The sequence below is a fragment of the Ochlerotatus camptorhynchus genome, unplaced genomic scaffold (genome assembly GCF_037179485.1).
Source record: "Ochlerotatus camptorhynchus isolate MF236.1 unplaced genomic scaffold, CSIRO-AGI_Acam_v1.1 ptg000232l, whole genome shotgun sequence".
Lineage (NCBI taxonomy): Eukaryota > Metazoa > Arthropoda > Insecta > Diptera > Culicidae > Ochlerotatus > Ochlerotatus camptorhynchus.
Window position 1 is genome coordinate 3,747,680 of NW_027040722.1, and position 17,689 is coordinate 3,765,368.

Consider the following 17,689-nt stretch of genomic DNA (forward strand, 5'->3'; position numbering starts at 1 on the left):
TTTGCAACCTTGGATTTGGATTTATTACGTTTTAACTTGGGATACACTTTACGTCTGGTTTTTTGGATAGCTCGATTTGGAAACCGAATCCTGGTCACGGCACCAGCATTATCGAAAAAATAATAAAAGCAATATTTTAAAAATTGAAGCATTTTAAGATTTCCCTTCCACGCCTCATCTTGCAAAATGTTGAATTCTGCATCATTTTGATGGATTCCAAGAGGGCCGCTAGAGGCCAAGTTTGGTCTATGTCATTATTCGTGCGGAAAATGACGATGCAAGTGTAAATCAGTTGATTCTAGCTATAGTGATGTGAGACAGTCATGCTTGCTTTCCACGGTACAAATTTAAATTGAATTTAATTGATTGCAAGCCGGCGGGCGTACACGATCCAATCTTTGTCCGTAAAGGTGCTTTCAAGCGAAGGGTGACACAGTTTGTTGAAGCTTGACATGACATGACGTCGCCAAGGGGGGTGTATCTTCCAGCATAACTATTTCTATGGAATAAAATCTGAATGATCGTGAACAAAAACAATACAAAACATTGAAAGTAATGAACACCGAAATTTGAGCGAATATGTGTGGCTCTTAAGCAACAGCGCCCTAATAAATCACTGGTGAGCAATGTTGATAAGTAACTTTGAAGTGTTTCTTGTTAACAAACACAAATATTGAAACTACTACAATGGATGGACGATCCTCGTGGAGTGCCGTCTAAGCTCTGATTTAATTATGGAATAAATAATAACAAAGAAATCTGGGTCACGTAGAAAATAGTACTGTATAGACTGTTCCAGAAAATATGGGTGCAGCTAAAATGTAGTAAAACCAAGGGGTAGGTCACTCCGCACACCATTCTTGGGTCATCTTTTTTGTCAGTGTGCCGATTGTGCCGGTCATAGAGTAAGCTGCGATTGTTTGTAAAATACCCATCCTGGCAACCCGGTATTTCTGACACCTTCAATGTTTTGGTTTGAAATCGCAAGGATAAATCGGATTGAGGATGACGCGGGAAGTGGCGGGTGTGCGAAATTTTGGTGTTTTGTGGTTGTGAGGTTGTTGACTGCGAAGTCACGCATTGTACCCCTTGACAACTGGAAGAAAGGAAACAAGCGGCTCTCCACTTCACGCCTAGAACTGTCGTCAGCCTTGTTGTTAGCTCACCTGTTCGAAAATGTCATGCACAGTATTGGCATCGAAGCTAAATGTTTCTTTTGGACAGATTCAACCATCGTTAAGAATGACGCTTGGAATCAAGTAGGAGAAGTGTACCAGTATTGGCCATAGGTTCCTATTTTGGCCACACCTCAGAAAACCGATTAAATTATAATATTCTTTTGACTAGGGGAATTTACGTATTCTAGGCAACCTAAGCAGCGACCTTCTTTCTATAGCCTTTTTCTCTAACGAACTCACACATATGCAGTATTGGTTTGTTTACAATCTTTTGCTGCCAGCTGCTCTAACAATTTCAGTCGAAAGAATTGTCAAAAACTGTTTTGAAACGCTTTTACAAAGCTCCAATCTTCTCTAGTGAGAGCGGGCAACCGTTCCATTTGAACTGCATGTAAATCTGCTGTTCTATTATCGGCAACTCGAAATCAGCTACAATTTGTAGTGTGTGTGTTTCATTTCAAGAAAACCTTGCTAGATTGCTTTTTCTCAGCGGTAAAAATATAGTCAAATTGAAGCTGAAAGTATAAAGAATCGTTTGCATGCATTCAGCGAAGTGTTTTCGTAAGAAAATCCAGTGAAAATAGTGTTTCAATTTGGGTTGTCGAAAATAGTCTGGCATGCCGAAGCCGTCATTTCCCCTATATGTTTAGTATTACTTCTGCGTGAAGTCAACGATTTACATAGTTGAAGATGCTAATTTCGAATAACTGACTGAAGTGGTAATTTTTATACGATAGATGAGGAGGAGATGAAAGTATAGAATTGATAGTTCCGTTTAGATTACGGCAGTGTGAAAATTGCATATAGAAGAGTAGATAGCTAGGACAGAACGCATAATATGAATATTTACACTAATTCTTCTGAAAAACAAATGAAGCGCTCCTAGCGAAAACCTTTTTCTGCCATCATCCATATGCCGAAGTGAATTCTATGACGTTTCAATGTTTTTGGACGGAATTGAAACTCGTGTGACGGAATTGGAATTAAGATTCAGTGTTAGATTTTTAACAATATCTCAACAAGTTGTGATTCTTTATCAAATCTAAGGGTACGTATGGAAAGGTAATTAAATTTAGAAGTCATCTCATGATTTAAACATTTTTTTTTTCTCAAACCCGTGCTGAGTTTGACAAATATCAGATCTTAACCCTACCAGAGAGATTTCCAGGATTATTGTAGGGGAACTATGGAATTTATTTTGATGACATTTGAGATGATTCTGTAAAAACGCTTGAGGACAAAACTGCAAGAAAACCTGTGAAAACTACCAAGGAAATTATCAAGAATATTCAAACGTAGCCAAATACTCAAGATACACTGAAACCTCCATTTACGAACCAAAACGGGGGTTACGAATTAGTGCGTAAAAAAAAACCTCGTTATTTGGGATTTACTTCGTAAAAAGAAAACACGGATTGGGATTTACTTAGTAAAAAGAGGTTTTTGAAAATATTGTCAAATACCCCACAATATGGGTATTTTTGGAATCAGGGTGACATGTAGGGACCAGAAATCGATGTCTGACGCCATTTTGAAATCCAAGATGGCGACTTCCGGTAACATAATATCTTCGAAATTCTGTCAAATACTCCACAATATGGGTATTTTTGGAATCGGAGTGACCAGTAGGGACCGGAAATCGATGTCTGACGCCATTTTGAAATCCAAGATGGTGGCTTCCGGTTACAGGAAAACATGGAAATTCTGTCAAATACCCCACAATATGGGTATTTTTGGAATCGGAGTGACGTGTAAGAACTGGAAATTTATGTCTGACGCCATTTTGAAATCCAAGATGGCGGCTTCCGATTACATAAAAACAGAAAAAATAATGTTAAATAACCCACAATATGGGTATCTTAAGAATCAGGGTGACGTTTAGGGACCGGAAATCGATGTCTGACGCCATTTTTAAATCCAATCGGCTTCCGGTTACAGGAAAACAGAAAAATACCGTTAAAAACACAACAATATGGATATTTTTGGAATCGGAGTTACCTGTGAGAACCGAGAATCCATGTCTGACGCCATTTAGAAATCCAAGATGTTGACATCCGGTTACAGAAACACTGGGAAATACTGTCAAATACCCCACAATATGGGTTTTTTGGAATCGGGGTGACTTATTAAGACTGAAAACCCATGTCTGACGCCATTGTGAAATTCAATTTGGCGACTTCCGTTTACAGATAGACATAAAAATAATGTTAAATAACCTACAATATGGGTATCTTAAGAATCGGGGTGACGTGGTGGTATTTGCCAATTTTTCTGTAACCGGAAGCCGCCATCTTGGATTTCGAAATGGCGTCAGACATAAATTTCCGATTCTTACACGTCACTCCAATTCCAAAAATACCTATATTGTGGGGTATATGACAGAATTTCCAAGCTTTTCTGTTACCGGAAGCCGCCATCTTGGATTTCAAAATGGTGTCAGACATTGATTTCCGGTCCCTAAACGTCACTCCGATTTCAAAAATACCCATATTGTGGGGTATTTGGCAGAATTTCCAAGTTTTTATGTAACCGGAAGTCGCCATCTTGGATTTCAAAATGGTGTCATACATTGATTTCCAGTCTCTACACGTCACTCCAATTCCAACAATACCCATATTGTGGGGTATTTCACAGTATATCCCAGTTTCCCAAAATCACAAAAAAAAAACTCGTTATTTGGAATTTACTTCGTAAAAAAAAACCTCGTTATTTGGGATTTACTTCGTAAAAAGAGGACGTAAATTGAATACTGCGTAAAAAAAGACTTCGTAAACGGAGGTTTCAGTGTACTGAATACAGAAAAAAAAACCTAATTCATGGTTTTCAAGATGTTAAGCCTTCGATTTTTTTTATTATTCATGCTTCAACAATTATTTAATGTCCCAAACTTCGAAAAACTTAAATATTCACGAAAATTTAAAATGTTTTGAGTGCGATTTTAAGAAAATGTGGCAATAAATTTCTGACTTTTCAAGCTGAGCCTAAATAAAACCGAAGACAACAAATCAAAAAGACTGGCACTTTTCCATTTTCTCATGCGAACGCTATGAGACAGGTAAAATTGCGTCATCTGCCGCTCAAAGGTAAATGCTTCGAACGGATTTGATAGCAAAGATTACATCCTCAGAAGAAGGGTTTGTGCTTTTGCTCATTTTTCTATGCGTTGCTTCCACCTTCACTCAAGCGCAGCGCCATTGTATCTGTCGCTTGGATTCTGGCACAGTTGCCAGTCTTCTTGATTTGTTGTCTTCGATAAAACCCTATTTTCTCGGGGCTCTAGAAGAGAAAAAAAAATCAAATATTGATACACAGCAAAGTTCGATTGGTATGTATGTAAACCGCTCGATGTGATCCATTTTGAACTTTAACACAATTTGTGAGATTTTAGACATTGAAAATCGTTGCAATACATTGAACCTCGACAAATTTTTATCAATATTCAGAGACTAACAAAAGTATTCAAGAAGTCGGATTTTGTTTTTTTAAGACTACGTGCCTAAATAATTTATTTCAGGATTCTAGCCCATTTCAAACATTGGAGGTGTTGCATTTAAATTAGGACAAATTTTTGAACTTTAAAAATGTTGCGAGATTTCAAAATAAGACAAATTTGAAATGCCAGGTACGAAGAAACTTAAACGATTCTTAAATTATAAATAGGGAAAATGGATATATTTTCGGCCTACATGTTCCTAATTTGGGCCCATACATAAATTCAGCAATCGACTAAATTTTTAATAGCGACCAAAAATATCCATAAGTACCGTCCCAATGACGCGTTCATCTAGATAAATTAGATGTTTAGCAATGGGCCCAATCTATGATCCATAGGCCAACATTAGAGCCATTTCCCCTATATTAGTGCTTTATGGAAATTTTTTCATGAAATACCACACGGACCTCTAACCCATGAATAGTGGTCCAGTACAATTTCAAATTAAATAAAGCGTTCCATACATTTTATAGAATGCAAAAAAGACAGAAATCTCGTGTTGTCAAAAACGGGAAGGAACCGCATTCGACCCTAGGGGCATACATTCATCCAAATCTCCTTCATCTTCATGGTGACCAGCAAATCTCGATTAGCAATTTTCCCGTTTTACTGCCGGAATTTTGGAAATTATCGCGGTTTAGGTATTTTAATTAAATTAAAACTGAATGCGATTAAGCCTATGGTTAAATGGGAAATGTCTAAGGCAGCAGCACCTTTGCTGGATCTTGAATTTGGATCTGCGACAGGTTCGAAGTCTTCACAATTTGTGTATGAAAATTTCGCTCGAAACTGTACAGGCTTTTATTTGATTGAATGAAATTCTCCGTAGAATTCACCTCAGACCAACAATTGAAAAGGGCCTATTGGCTTTTGTGAGCAAAACTTGTAATCCCCCTTCCCTAACAACACCAATAAACATTCATCAACATTGTATTCGACTCTCGTCAATGAATTTTATACCCAACCGGAGAATTTAAGATTATCTTACAGTTTTGTTTGAAAAATGAATCGAATCTGTAGGCATTCGCCATATGATCAGATTCTGTAATATGATCGTCGGAAGACTTATCAAATAACTGCGAAATATTAATCATAGCTAATTTTGTGATGATATTTTATGAATCTATTATTTGAATTTGGAAAGGAAATCCCTAGAATAAATACTGTGCGTGCCAGCAATGACGGATTTGCAATGCCTTTGGGTGAAGTTATTAAAGAAAACCAAGGTTGCAAAGACTCATTTCAGCTGAAACAATGTTTTTCTAAATTATGAAATAATTAGATGCCATGATCAAATTTTGAATTGGTAGGATGCAAGAAGAGGTTGCAAAGAATGTGTTTGACATATTAAACCTTTGACTATATGTTTTTAGTATTACTTCTACGTGAAGTCAACGATTTACATAGTTGAAGATGCTAATTTCAAATAACAGACTGTAGTGGTAATTTTTATACGATAGATGGAGTAGATGAAAGCATAGAGTTGATAGTTCCGTTAGAGTACCGCAGTGTGAAGATTGTATATAGATATTAGACAAGCGAGCTAGGACAACTTTTAAGGAAGGTACAAATCGGTTTTTTCATCTCTCTTTACCAAACTCCCCCTTTGGAGAGGGATGGTGAGGGGTGTGTGTGTCCCCGCCCCCCCCGCCACCACTGGCAAAAAGAGATGAAAACCGACCCGCTCATGTGGATGCCTTCCTTCAAATAACAACTGAAGTGCGGTAAAAAATCGGTAGAACTGTTTCAAACACACAGTTGGTACATGAGCGGGTCGGTTTTCATCTCTTTTTGCCAGTGGTGGCGGGGGGGGGACACCCCTCACCATCCCTCTCCAAAGGGGGAGTTTGGTAAAGAGAGATGAAAAAACCGATTTGTACCTTCCTTAAAAGTTGTCCTTGCTCGCTTGTCTAATATCTATATACAATCTTCACACTGCCGTACTCTAACGGAACTATCAACTCTATGCTTTCATCTACTCCATCTATCGTATAAAAATTACCACTACAGTCTGTTATTTGAAATTAGCATCTTCAACTATATTAAACCTGTTTGTTTCACTTCATGAGAGTCACAGCCAGCGATTTTTCACAAACTCACTCACTCACTCACTCACTCACTCAGCGATCAGCAAATCGCTGATTGTGACTCATAGAAAGCAAAATTTACAGGTTTTATGTTTCCAACGCATACTTTGTAACCTCTTCTTGTAAGTTACAAGTAAAACATGCCATCATACCATCTTTTTGTTTTATTATTCCGAAAAACATTATTTTAGCTGAAATGAGTCTTTGCAACCTTGAAGAAAACAACGAGCGACATAAACTGAATTAAACGAAACATAGATGGTTAAGTTTGAATGATTTGTTTTGCTCTAAACTCAATTTATTTGAGTATTACCTGTTGTGAGACACCCTTCAAATAAATGCTCGCCAATACAGTAACCCTAGAAAATTATTTTATGATAGTAAATATTTTATGAAAAAAAAAAATTAATCTGGGAAAATTTGCTTGTTCACTGGGCTGTTGTAAGACCTACCATTACAGTTCTAGTAATAAATGTTTATGTTCATTGTTTATACAATTTTTTTGTATGTGTATAACTCCTCTACATTGATTTCAAAACATAAATATCGAAAACAGAGAGCTATTCCACTAGCACTAATCAGATTGTATCTCAATAATGGACTTTTCTTGTAACCTATGCCAAAACACCAAACCTACTATTACAGTTGCTGTATAGATATCGAGAGACGCCAGTCCGAACTGCTGATCACCCTGTCATCATCGTCATTACCGGTTGAGCATCGTCGGCCCTCACGGCCTCTAATTCAATCAACGATGATTACAGCTGAAAACAGCTGGCCCGCGAGATGTTCTCTCTCGCTGCCACCGTGAGCAGCATCCCACGGTCGAGTAGTCAAATCGGTACGGCCGTCACGATCGGTTGATCGTTCTCGGAAGCGGCACGCGCGCACACGTGGAAAGTCAAGAAGTGATGTCCAAAATTATCAAACGCCTCAGCGCGAGCCTGGAGGACGATGATCCTCCCTACGAGGAGCTGGAAAGCGCATCGCCACCACCGGTGAAACGGGCTCCCCTGGTGGCAATGAGTTTCCCGCCGTCCGGTGCGAGCAGTTTGGATAATCTGGATCAGAACGGAATGTCGCACGCGGACTACCAACCGAGCTGTGATAATAGCTTTAATGTGAGTTACTTTAGCAGCGGTCGGTCCGGAGGAAGAGGAGCTGCTGCAGGAGACTTTGTTGGAGATGATGAGCAAGCGGCTGGTGTATGGGTTAGAAGGTTAGTTGATCTAGCTGAGGTTGGAAAATGTCAGATGATTCTGCGTCAATTTGAACGTGCGATCAGCCGATGAATTTCACTAATGGTTGAGTCACGAATATCTTAGGATTCAGACTTAAAGGAATTTAATACTATACTTCGCAACTACTTATGTTTGTGGAAAGCAATGAGGCGGCAAACGAAAGCCTAACTCAGTGAATTCCACAGGACCAAAGTTCGATTTCTGTTTTCATTAGTAGGTTGTTGCACTTGACACATCACTAGCAAATGCAACTGCGGCACCTAAGCATTCCATTCCATTTCTCCATCTGGAGTGGATACGTGGTTCTGTTCTCACCATTATTGTATGGACAGAGGTTTCAAATTAAATTTGCGCAAAGGTCAATTGGTAGAAAAATGCGGGTTACGCACCGTATGCTGCAGGAGGAGAAATCATGGTGCTCCGGCGCTGGTGCAAATTGTGGCATGGAGACTCAATACACAACTATAGGAACATACCGCTTCTAACGTACCCCAACTATAGGAGCGTTTACCCTATGCTGCTAGAAATTGGAGTTGAAATACATGATGCGTTTACCTAAATCTACTCAGGCACGTAGCTAGAGGAGGAGGGAGGGGGGGGGGATGAAGAGGCTGAAGCTCACAACGATTATTTTTTTGAGAAAATAAAATCAGTGCTTACTTTCAACAGTCATAAAGTCAACAACTGGTCTCTTAAAAACTGTCAGCATCAATTAAAGCTAATTCAAAGGACCGAGCTCAGTACAACCATACGTGATATTTCGGATAGATACAGATTTCGGTCAAGTGAAGGGCACCATTTCCTCCATTATCAGTGCTTATTCTGCTAACTGTTGAATTCTTATCCAATTTCTTCGTTGAACCTACCCGACGAAAAAAGCTGTAAATTCGACAGACTCTTTCCTAGCAGAGTCACGTTTAGACGTTTAGCTTTAGGCGGTGTCCACCCGGTTAGACCTCAGAATAATTTCGGATCGCTTCGGGTTGGATTTATGTTTTCAAGTAGAAATTCCACCTTGCTGTCCAAGTAGGCTACAGTAAAAGTAATAAGTTGGAGGAAGAAAATGCTCAATTTAATTGGTGAATCAATCCCTTTTGTACTAAACCTAACTGCGTTTACTAATTAATGTTACATAATTTTGTTCGGTATTTTTTCCTCTATTTTGTTTCATTCACTTCTGAATCTACTTCGTACATTATATTTCAGGTTTGGATACCCAGACATAACACTCACAAGTTGTTCATCGAACAAGCATTTAACGGTCAATTTAAAAGTATCTCAGTTGGTAGTACTGCCACCTGCGGCACGCATAGTCAATTCCTTTGCGTTTGATGTTTACATACTACCGCCATCTGTTCAGCGTAGTGCCCACCACAGTGTACTCAACAGATGGCGGTAATGTTTTAACGAAGATGTTTTACAGTGAGAAATATTCAATGTGTTATGTCTGCTTGTCTGTGCCCCTTCTCTGATACAATCTTGGCCAAAGTTAATCTATTTACGTCGTAATTTTTCTCGTACAGTGTACTTAAATTTTATAAAAACGGCTCTTAAAGCCCAAGTTAAAAAGAGATATCTCTGAATTTTTGGCAGCTGACTCAGCATACATTTATCAATTATTTGCTCAGTATTGGGCATATTTGGTTGAGTTTACGAAAAGTTAGAGTAATTTAAAAACAAACGGATTTTTCTTGAAAAACCTAGAAATTTTGCTTATTTTTAGTCGTAATAAAGATCATTCATATGCCACTAATTTGACTAAAATTCGTCCACTAGGTAAAAAGTTGAATATCGAGCGGTTTACTAAAATAAATCTAACTTCATACAGGCTCTTCCAATAAAGATGAAAACTATAGCAATAAATCAATAAACATCTGTTCAACCACCAGCCTCGATTTAAAAAAAAAGTATATCAGTTAAAACCTCATGGTTTTGTGATACGTTTTTAAAAAGGAACTAACTAGATGTTACCACTTCCAAATCCAAAACAATAATAAATTTATTTTATTTGCTAGAAGTTATAGAGGCCTCACTGGAAAAATGTGCCTTAGCTATGTATGTGGTGAAATAGAATCGCCGTTCGGTCGCATGTTGCTGATGAAGCGCGTTGCAGTTTGTTTGGTTTGTTGCTATGCTGCTCAGTGTATTTCGATGAATTTGCTGACTATTTATGCTGCTGCTAGTTGATGTTGATGAAAGGTTTTGATTTGATTGATTCTTGTGTACAGCGTTGCCAGTATTCCAGATTTATCTGGATTTTCCAGATTTTTAGTCGTCTTGCCAGATACACAGACCGACCACGTATATTTTCAGATTTTTGAAATATGTTCCAGATTTTCTCAGATTTTTTCAACATGTTGCAATTCATTTACCCTCTAATAATAAAATAAAAAGCCAAACTTGTTACTTTAATTATTAAAGGCCATCAACGTTGGACATTATTGGATGTTTAAGGTAATTCAGATAATAGTTCACAGTTAAGTGTGAGGTGAATTCTTTGTGAAATCAAAGGTGAATTTCAAACTACTTCTGAGTAGAATTACATCCATCTTTGTGGGATTCCCGCTCCAGCGGGTGCAAATTTTGGCATCCTGAAAATTTCCCTACTGTTCTATTGAGTGTAGTGTGTTGTCCGTTGTCTAGTGTTAAATATTCAGCCTGTGCAACCTCTGGTTGAAGACGGTGTCAAATGTCTTGTAAACTCTGATGACAGTTGCATGGAGATTTTGTGAATAAAGAAAATACAATCCGGAAAAGAAATCATAGAAAATTCTGATGATGAAACTTAAGGAGTATGCTGATACGAATCGTGAGAATAATTTCAATGGAATTCTGTCCAATGTTTCTGTGAAGATTAATTTTAATAAAAATTTAAACGGAATTATGTGCAATTTCTGCGAGAAGTTCAAAACCATTTTGGCTGAATACTTGAGTAGATAGGAAATACTGAAGAGGATTTCAGCATAATTCTAACCTGGGTCTGAGAAGAGCGTGACGGTCATTCCGAAGAGTGCACCAAGGAAATTATTAAGAGTATTCAATTCTTGGGAATTATTACCAGTTTGAGGGAATTGTGGAATTGAAGAGTGATTTATAAGAGATTTCAAGAGGTAATGCTAAGAACTCTTAGAATGTTACTGGAAAAGTTTGGATATTATCAAGAACAACAGTATGATGGAATTCTAGGATGATTCAAATGGAACTAAAAAACGGTGAACATATCCTGAGAAGAGTTCCAAGTAAATTCATACTAACAAAAAATTCATGATCTTTGACCCAGGAAAAATATAAATTCCGGAATTCAGAATCATTTCGAGATCCTGAGGCTATAAGGCTTTCATTTTAGTGATATAATAAAATTATTCTTTGGCATAACATTATTCGTAATGGTCATGCGAATATTGAAGTTATCCGTAGTATAGGTAAACTGTACCACGATGTTAGACTTTGATTCCCACTTCTGACAGGTAGATTTTACTTCAAAATAAAATGGCCAACTGGTCTACTGGGTGTTGTTTGTAGTATGATGTTAAGAATTAAATTTTATATCTGATCAACCTCAGGGTAATATTAGAGTTATTTAGAACTAATAAAATCGTTAAGATATATTCTGGTACTGCATCAAATAGTAAGGACTAAATCGACTTTAAGGTAAATAAAATTTATCCCATCAAAGTTGCTTGATTCTTTGCTTCTCATTCTTTTAAAAAACTTACAGTTTAAGCAACATATTTTCTGCAGTATTTTGCCCACATTTAACTCAATTTTTGAAATTCTGCGTAATGGATATTTAAACTTTTGGGCATATTGTGTCAATACTTTTCAGCTTTTGGATGATTTCAGCAATGCTAACAAGTTATTTGCTTTATATAATTTATTTTAACATGTAATTCATAACCATTGTAGTACTTTAAATAAATTCCAGATGACCGATTTTTACGGGAGATTGGCACATCACTTTGATTTCAATATATTTTATCATACGTTAAAAACTGGATTTTTTTAAGCATTCCAGATTTTTCCAGATTTTATATTTTAACTGGTCCAGATTTTTCTGAAAGTGACATGGCAACGCTGCTTGTGTATGAAATTCGAATGGTTTCTGGAACACTGCGTTCTTAACTTATCTATTCACCATGTTTAAAAAAAAAAATTGTCCTCTAGGGTGTACGATCAATTTTGAGATACTCTGTATTAATTTTGTCATTCTCTACGTTTTCAATAACTCTGCTATATGATAATTTGTCTCTTTCATTAACTATTTAAGGTATTGAATCTGTTTGTATAGCCTTAGCTTTGCATGTGTCAAACTTTACCTACTCTATCTTATTCTCTGGTGGTACAAAGTTATCTTTTTGAACCACCTACTCTTCTATAAATTACACATACCGTATGCGTGATAATGTTTGCACCATTGAACAATGACAAAATTTAAAAAATTCTCAAAAATTTCGTCTTTGAGTTTTTTTTTATTTATTCAATGGGTGGATGTTTCTCAGAGTCTTAAACTATGTTAATCATCGATCGAGTTTCCACTTGCTGCAATTACGGCTTCCACACGTTTCCGGAATGTACGGCAGGTTCTAATAATGTAGTCTGGATCGATTTATCTCTAGGTACGGGTCAATGTTTGTCTGAGGTTTGCTGTACTCGGGTGGCGTTTAGAACAGGCCTTAGCCTTCATGACGCGCCATATTGAGATCGGGGGTGGATGGCGGCCACATATCCTTCGCCCAGAACGGAAGATGTTCCTGCAACCACTTCTGAGTGCGGTTCGAGGTGTGGCACGGAGCCCCATCTTGTTGAAACACAACATTTGGCTTCGGACCGTACTGTTCTTTGATCCACGGAAGAACATACTTACTTAAAATCCCGATGTTGACCTCCGTGTTGACCTTGTCGCCTTCTGAAATGAACACCGGGTCCATTTTTTTGCCATCGAAAGCCACCAATCCAAACATCATAACGCTAGCAGGATGCTTGGTCAGATACACGTTCTTGTGCTCGTCGGCCACGTCTTTTACCGGAAGAGAACTAATATACCGGTCGGTTCTGGAATTTGATACGGGATTTTTTTCGCATAAGGAAGTTCAAGATTTTCTTGCTTCGTTCGACTCGTAGCTCCCGGATGCGGTTGGTAATCATGTGAGTTTTTTTTCCGTGCCCTCGACTTCGCCCCGCAATCTTCCTTTACGATCTTCCGTGCCGTAAAGTCGCTGATTCCGTGTTCCTTTGCCATTTTTCTTATTGAACGCACTGGATTCACTCGAATCTTCCTTTTGATAGCAGCGATAACCCTCGGAACCCGAGCTGACTTAGGACGACCTGTGGCCACCTTCGCGGATAGTTGTCCTTTCTTTTCTCGGTCTAAAACCTTTTTGACGGTCCACCGGGGCACTCCCACGGCGATTGAAATGTCTTTTTGCGACATTTGCGCGTGGGACAAATCACGAATACGCTGCCACTTTGTCATGGTGCAACTGTCAAACTAAGTAAATCATTTTCTTTTATACACAGCCTACTACCATAGAGGTAACTCTAAGACCAGAAGGTCCCGAAGAAACAAGCTCAACTTTTTGGCTCAGCTCTGGTACTATCTTCGGTCCCAAGTTAATCGATGAACCCCTCGAAACATTGGACAATCCACGAACCCCTCATTTTATCTGTCAAACTTTCATAGCGAATCAAAACAAACGTAGTGTAGTACTGGAATTTATACTAGAATGGGGTACGTCAATCGATTTGCTTGGGACCAATAGGCTAGTCAAGTAGTGAGCCAAGTTAAAATCGTTAGTTTCTTATTGATTGTTGCTACTACGGTATGAGCTATAGGTTACGTGCATGCAAAGAAAATCAAGGCATTGTATGCACAGTAGAGTGATGCAAAATTTGAAATTTTCGCTCCACAATACTTAAACGATTCCAAATCGGATCCTGACTAACCTCTCGAAATTTGAACCCATTTGGTGAGAAACTGAGATGGCACAAACCATTTGAAGTTTGTATGGAAATTACTATGGTAAAACCAAGGTTTTTGTTCATGTTTATCTAATAATTTACCATATCGGTCTGCTTCAAAAGTTTTCAACTGTACTTGTAAGAAATTTTCCCAGCTACAACTTTGCTCAAGACCACTTTTTGATTAAATGCCAGGGTCGAAAGTTATCAATGGTTCAATGCGCTGATGTCTTATGATCATGCTCAATTAACTGCTAAGCAGGCAACATTGGTGTTTCTGGGGCGTTGAATAGGACACAAAAATCATGGCTACTATGTCACACTGCAAGATACAGTGATGCCTACAGAGCAGCTGCTTGATCATGTCATAAGTTTACCAATCTCTTAAATAATTAATAACCTTTTCCTGTCTCGTTTTACATAGAAACGATTTTGAGCAAAGTTGTAGCTGAGAAAATTTTCTATACGAATGGGTATCGAACTGTTTCGCAGCTCAATATGGAAAAAGACTAGAAGGCAATGAACAAAAAGTTGAGATTTCCCATAGTAATTTACATGTAAACTTCAAATGGCTTGTGCGAAGTCTGTTTCTAACCAAATGAGTTGTAACTTTGGGAGGCTAATCAGGACCCGATTTGAAACCATTTAAGCACTGTGGAGCGAAAAAGTCAAATTTTGCATCAGTCTAATGCACAGGTGAAACGGGAACCTTGTTTATACGATGGTGCAAACATTATCACGCATACGGTATGGGCCCAAATTAGGGGCATTTAGGCCGACATTACATCCATTTCCCCTATTTACACGTTAGTTTTAACCATTTACATGAACAATATTAAATTGAGTGTCAAATGAGCGGAAATACAAGCTGCGCGGACGGTTCACGGTACTGCCCCGACCATTACAGTCGGTCCAATGATTAAGGGTAAATGTCGGCTTCGGCACCCATTCACTGTTTTTGGCAACCAAAACTCAAACATTGCACTGTATTTTTCATCAAAAAACTTCGCTAAATGTATTCAAACGATATCTTAGTCTTTCAGCTTTAATCTGATTACATTTTTGAGACTGCGCAATCCTGTTATGTCAGATTATTTTTTCGACGTAGGACTACGTCTGTGATTTATATATGGGGGGTACACTTTGTGAAAACCACAAATGGGACACGTAACGAAATTATGAAAGATTTTGAACGTTAATAACTCAGCTGCCCCTGGACCAATTTCAATAATTTTATCACCAATCGATCAGAAATATTTCTAAGCATCGATAAAAATGCTTGAGGCTGTTGATATTCATCAAAAAGCTATTGACACTAGCGTACACAGGAATCTTGTTAAGGAGGGGCACTTTTTTTTTCTTTGGTGCATTTAATCTGGAGATGGGGAATACTCCAAAGTGCGTGGGAGATGTCGACCCACCACTGTTTCCCTACGGTTTAATTTAACTAATTTTATTTATTTTTTGCTCCGGTGGTGGTTCATCTTTTTTCAATGTAAACTGCTTTCAGACAGCCAATGGAAATTGGCAATTTAATCCCATCGACGATGTCGATGATGAATCGTCCCAAAGTAACGCCAGTCGGGGTGACAAAAAATGATGCCGAACATTCAACATGTTTTAAACATGATATAAAGGACAAACCCTAATTTATTGCAACGCACATAAACAGCTGTAACTTTTTAACCACGGTAACAAATGACTTGAAATTTTCATAGAAAATTCTTAGACGATTTGTTTAGTAAGACAACAATAGACCAAGGTTCAATGGAAAACTAATATTCACTTTTCAATTAGGGAATCCAAAAGCTGTCTTTAAACTTTGTACAGTTGCGAAAAATTCCAGTCTGAGAATTCCTTGAGGTTCTTTTCGAAATTTTTAGAACTCTATGAGCTCTTTTGTAATTCTTCTCAGAAGTCCTCTGGAATTATTTTTAGAACTCTTCTTGACTTTTACTCAGAACACCTTGAAACTGAAATCCCCTTAGAGTTTCAGAAGAATTCCCTCACCAAAATTATTCCCGGAATGAGCCAGAAATTATCGGTTCCTACCTTGAAATTTTCCTCAAGATCCCTTTGGAATTTGTATGTATGTATGCATATACAATCCAACTTCCACTGTCCGGCAGTGTTTTTATGGAAGAAAAATGTTTGCAATATAATCTATTATTATCAATACTGATCCCATTGCAAACAATTTTAGCCCGGAAGTTGAAAGGTGATAGCTCTGTTGAGATTCAGTAATCCATTTCAGAATGCCTGGTCACTCACGTCCAATCCGAGGTTACTTTCACTTACAACATAAAATGTACATCTTCCATCATCAAAGCAATTCCTGCTTTGTTGATGGCACGTATTTAGTAGGATGCATTTCATATTTTTATATCTAGTTGTAATCAGTTAGATCTCACCGCTTATGTATTGTGTCCTCGACGCGGAATCATCGTAGTCTAACCTGCAAAATCATCTTTCCCGGTTATTGTCCAGGGAGCAGAACGTTAATACCAAATACGTAAAAAGACACGAGGCGTAGCACCGAAACACCCTAGCACCACGCTACAACAACACAACTATTCAAACAAAATTATTGCCGGGAATTTTCACAATAATTTACAATATTAAAACACTGATCAATTAATAAAAATAAATCTATATACTCATGATAATAATGAAAACGAATTACTTTTTGCCTTGGTACAAGCCAAAAAGCACGCGGAAAACACGGAATTTGTGACAGCGAAATTAAAACCGGCCGTTTGCGGGCAGAGGCTAGCAGATTGTTGTAAATCTTACACCAGAAATTTTCAATACAAACTTGCCCCCATAAAATTTTACACCAGAAAATTTAAATTGATCAGGACGATGCCAATTTTCCACCGTTAATGTTCAATAAAAATTGCTTCTCCAATCTTCTGATTGGTGCAGATTTCCTTTTTCCATTTTCCACCAGACAATTTCAATATAGCTTGCTTCTCCTATCATCATATTGTTGCAGGTTTCCAGCGAATAAAGCTTGCCCCTATTTTCAGATTTTTCATCATAAATTTTCAGTACAGCAGCTTCCCTCCAACTCATCAGAATGGTGCAAATTTTACACCAGAAATTATTATTAAAGTCTGTTTCTCTATTCAGCAGAAGGATGCAAAATTTAAGACTAAAAATTTTCCAAAAAGCTTGCCCATCCGTTCACCAGAACGGCGCAGATTTTCCACCAGAAATTTTCAATATAGCTTAATTTTAAATAAATATTGTGCCTTCATTTACCAGACCAGTGCAAGTTTTATACCAGAAATTTTCCGTTCATTTCATTTATCAGAGCGATGCAAATTTTGCACCAGAAATTTTCCTCCATTCACCAGAACGGTGCACCAAAATATTTCAGGGAAGTTTGTTTCACCATGCACCTTTGTGGTGCAATTTTCAGGCTTTGCCTCTTCATGCACCAGAATGTTGCAAATTTTCCACCATAAAATTTCCATGAAGCTTGCATTCATCAGAACGATGTAAATTATGCATCAGCAAAATGAATAAATCTTGCTTCTACATTCATCACTGTGTAGCGAACTTTCCACCAGAAATTTTCAGTTAAATGCGCACCTCCACATTTTTAGCGCGATTCATATTTTTTTTTTTCAAATTTCATTTTGATAAGTTCCTCAATACACCATTTTGATGTTATTTTTACACCAGAAACATTCAATAAAAAGCTTTTTCTTCTATTTACCACCATGG

The 17,689-nt window shown here is 37.8% G+C and overlaps 1 protein-coding gene across 2 annotated transcripts in view; it reads left to right on the top strand.

Annotated features, from left to right (window-relative positions):
* Positions 1-17,689, top strand: part of LOC135704200 (ATP-binding cassette sub-family G member 1-like) — a 119,536-nt gene that overhangs the window by 65,307 nt on the left and 36,540 nt on the right. The window contains exon 1 of one of the 2 annotated variants that reach the window (XM_065225652.1): positions 7,641-7,977. The exons of the other annotated variant lie outside the window; for it this stretch is intronic. Coding sequence (XP_065081724.1) covers positions 7,670-7,977 — 308 coding nt within the window. The 5' untranslated portion in view covers positions 7,641-7,669. Of the gene's footprint in view, positions 1-7,640; positions 7,978-17,689 lie in introns of those variants that run through there. 2 annotated transcript variants of the gene reach the window in all.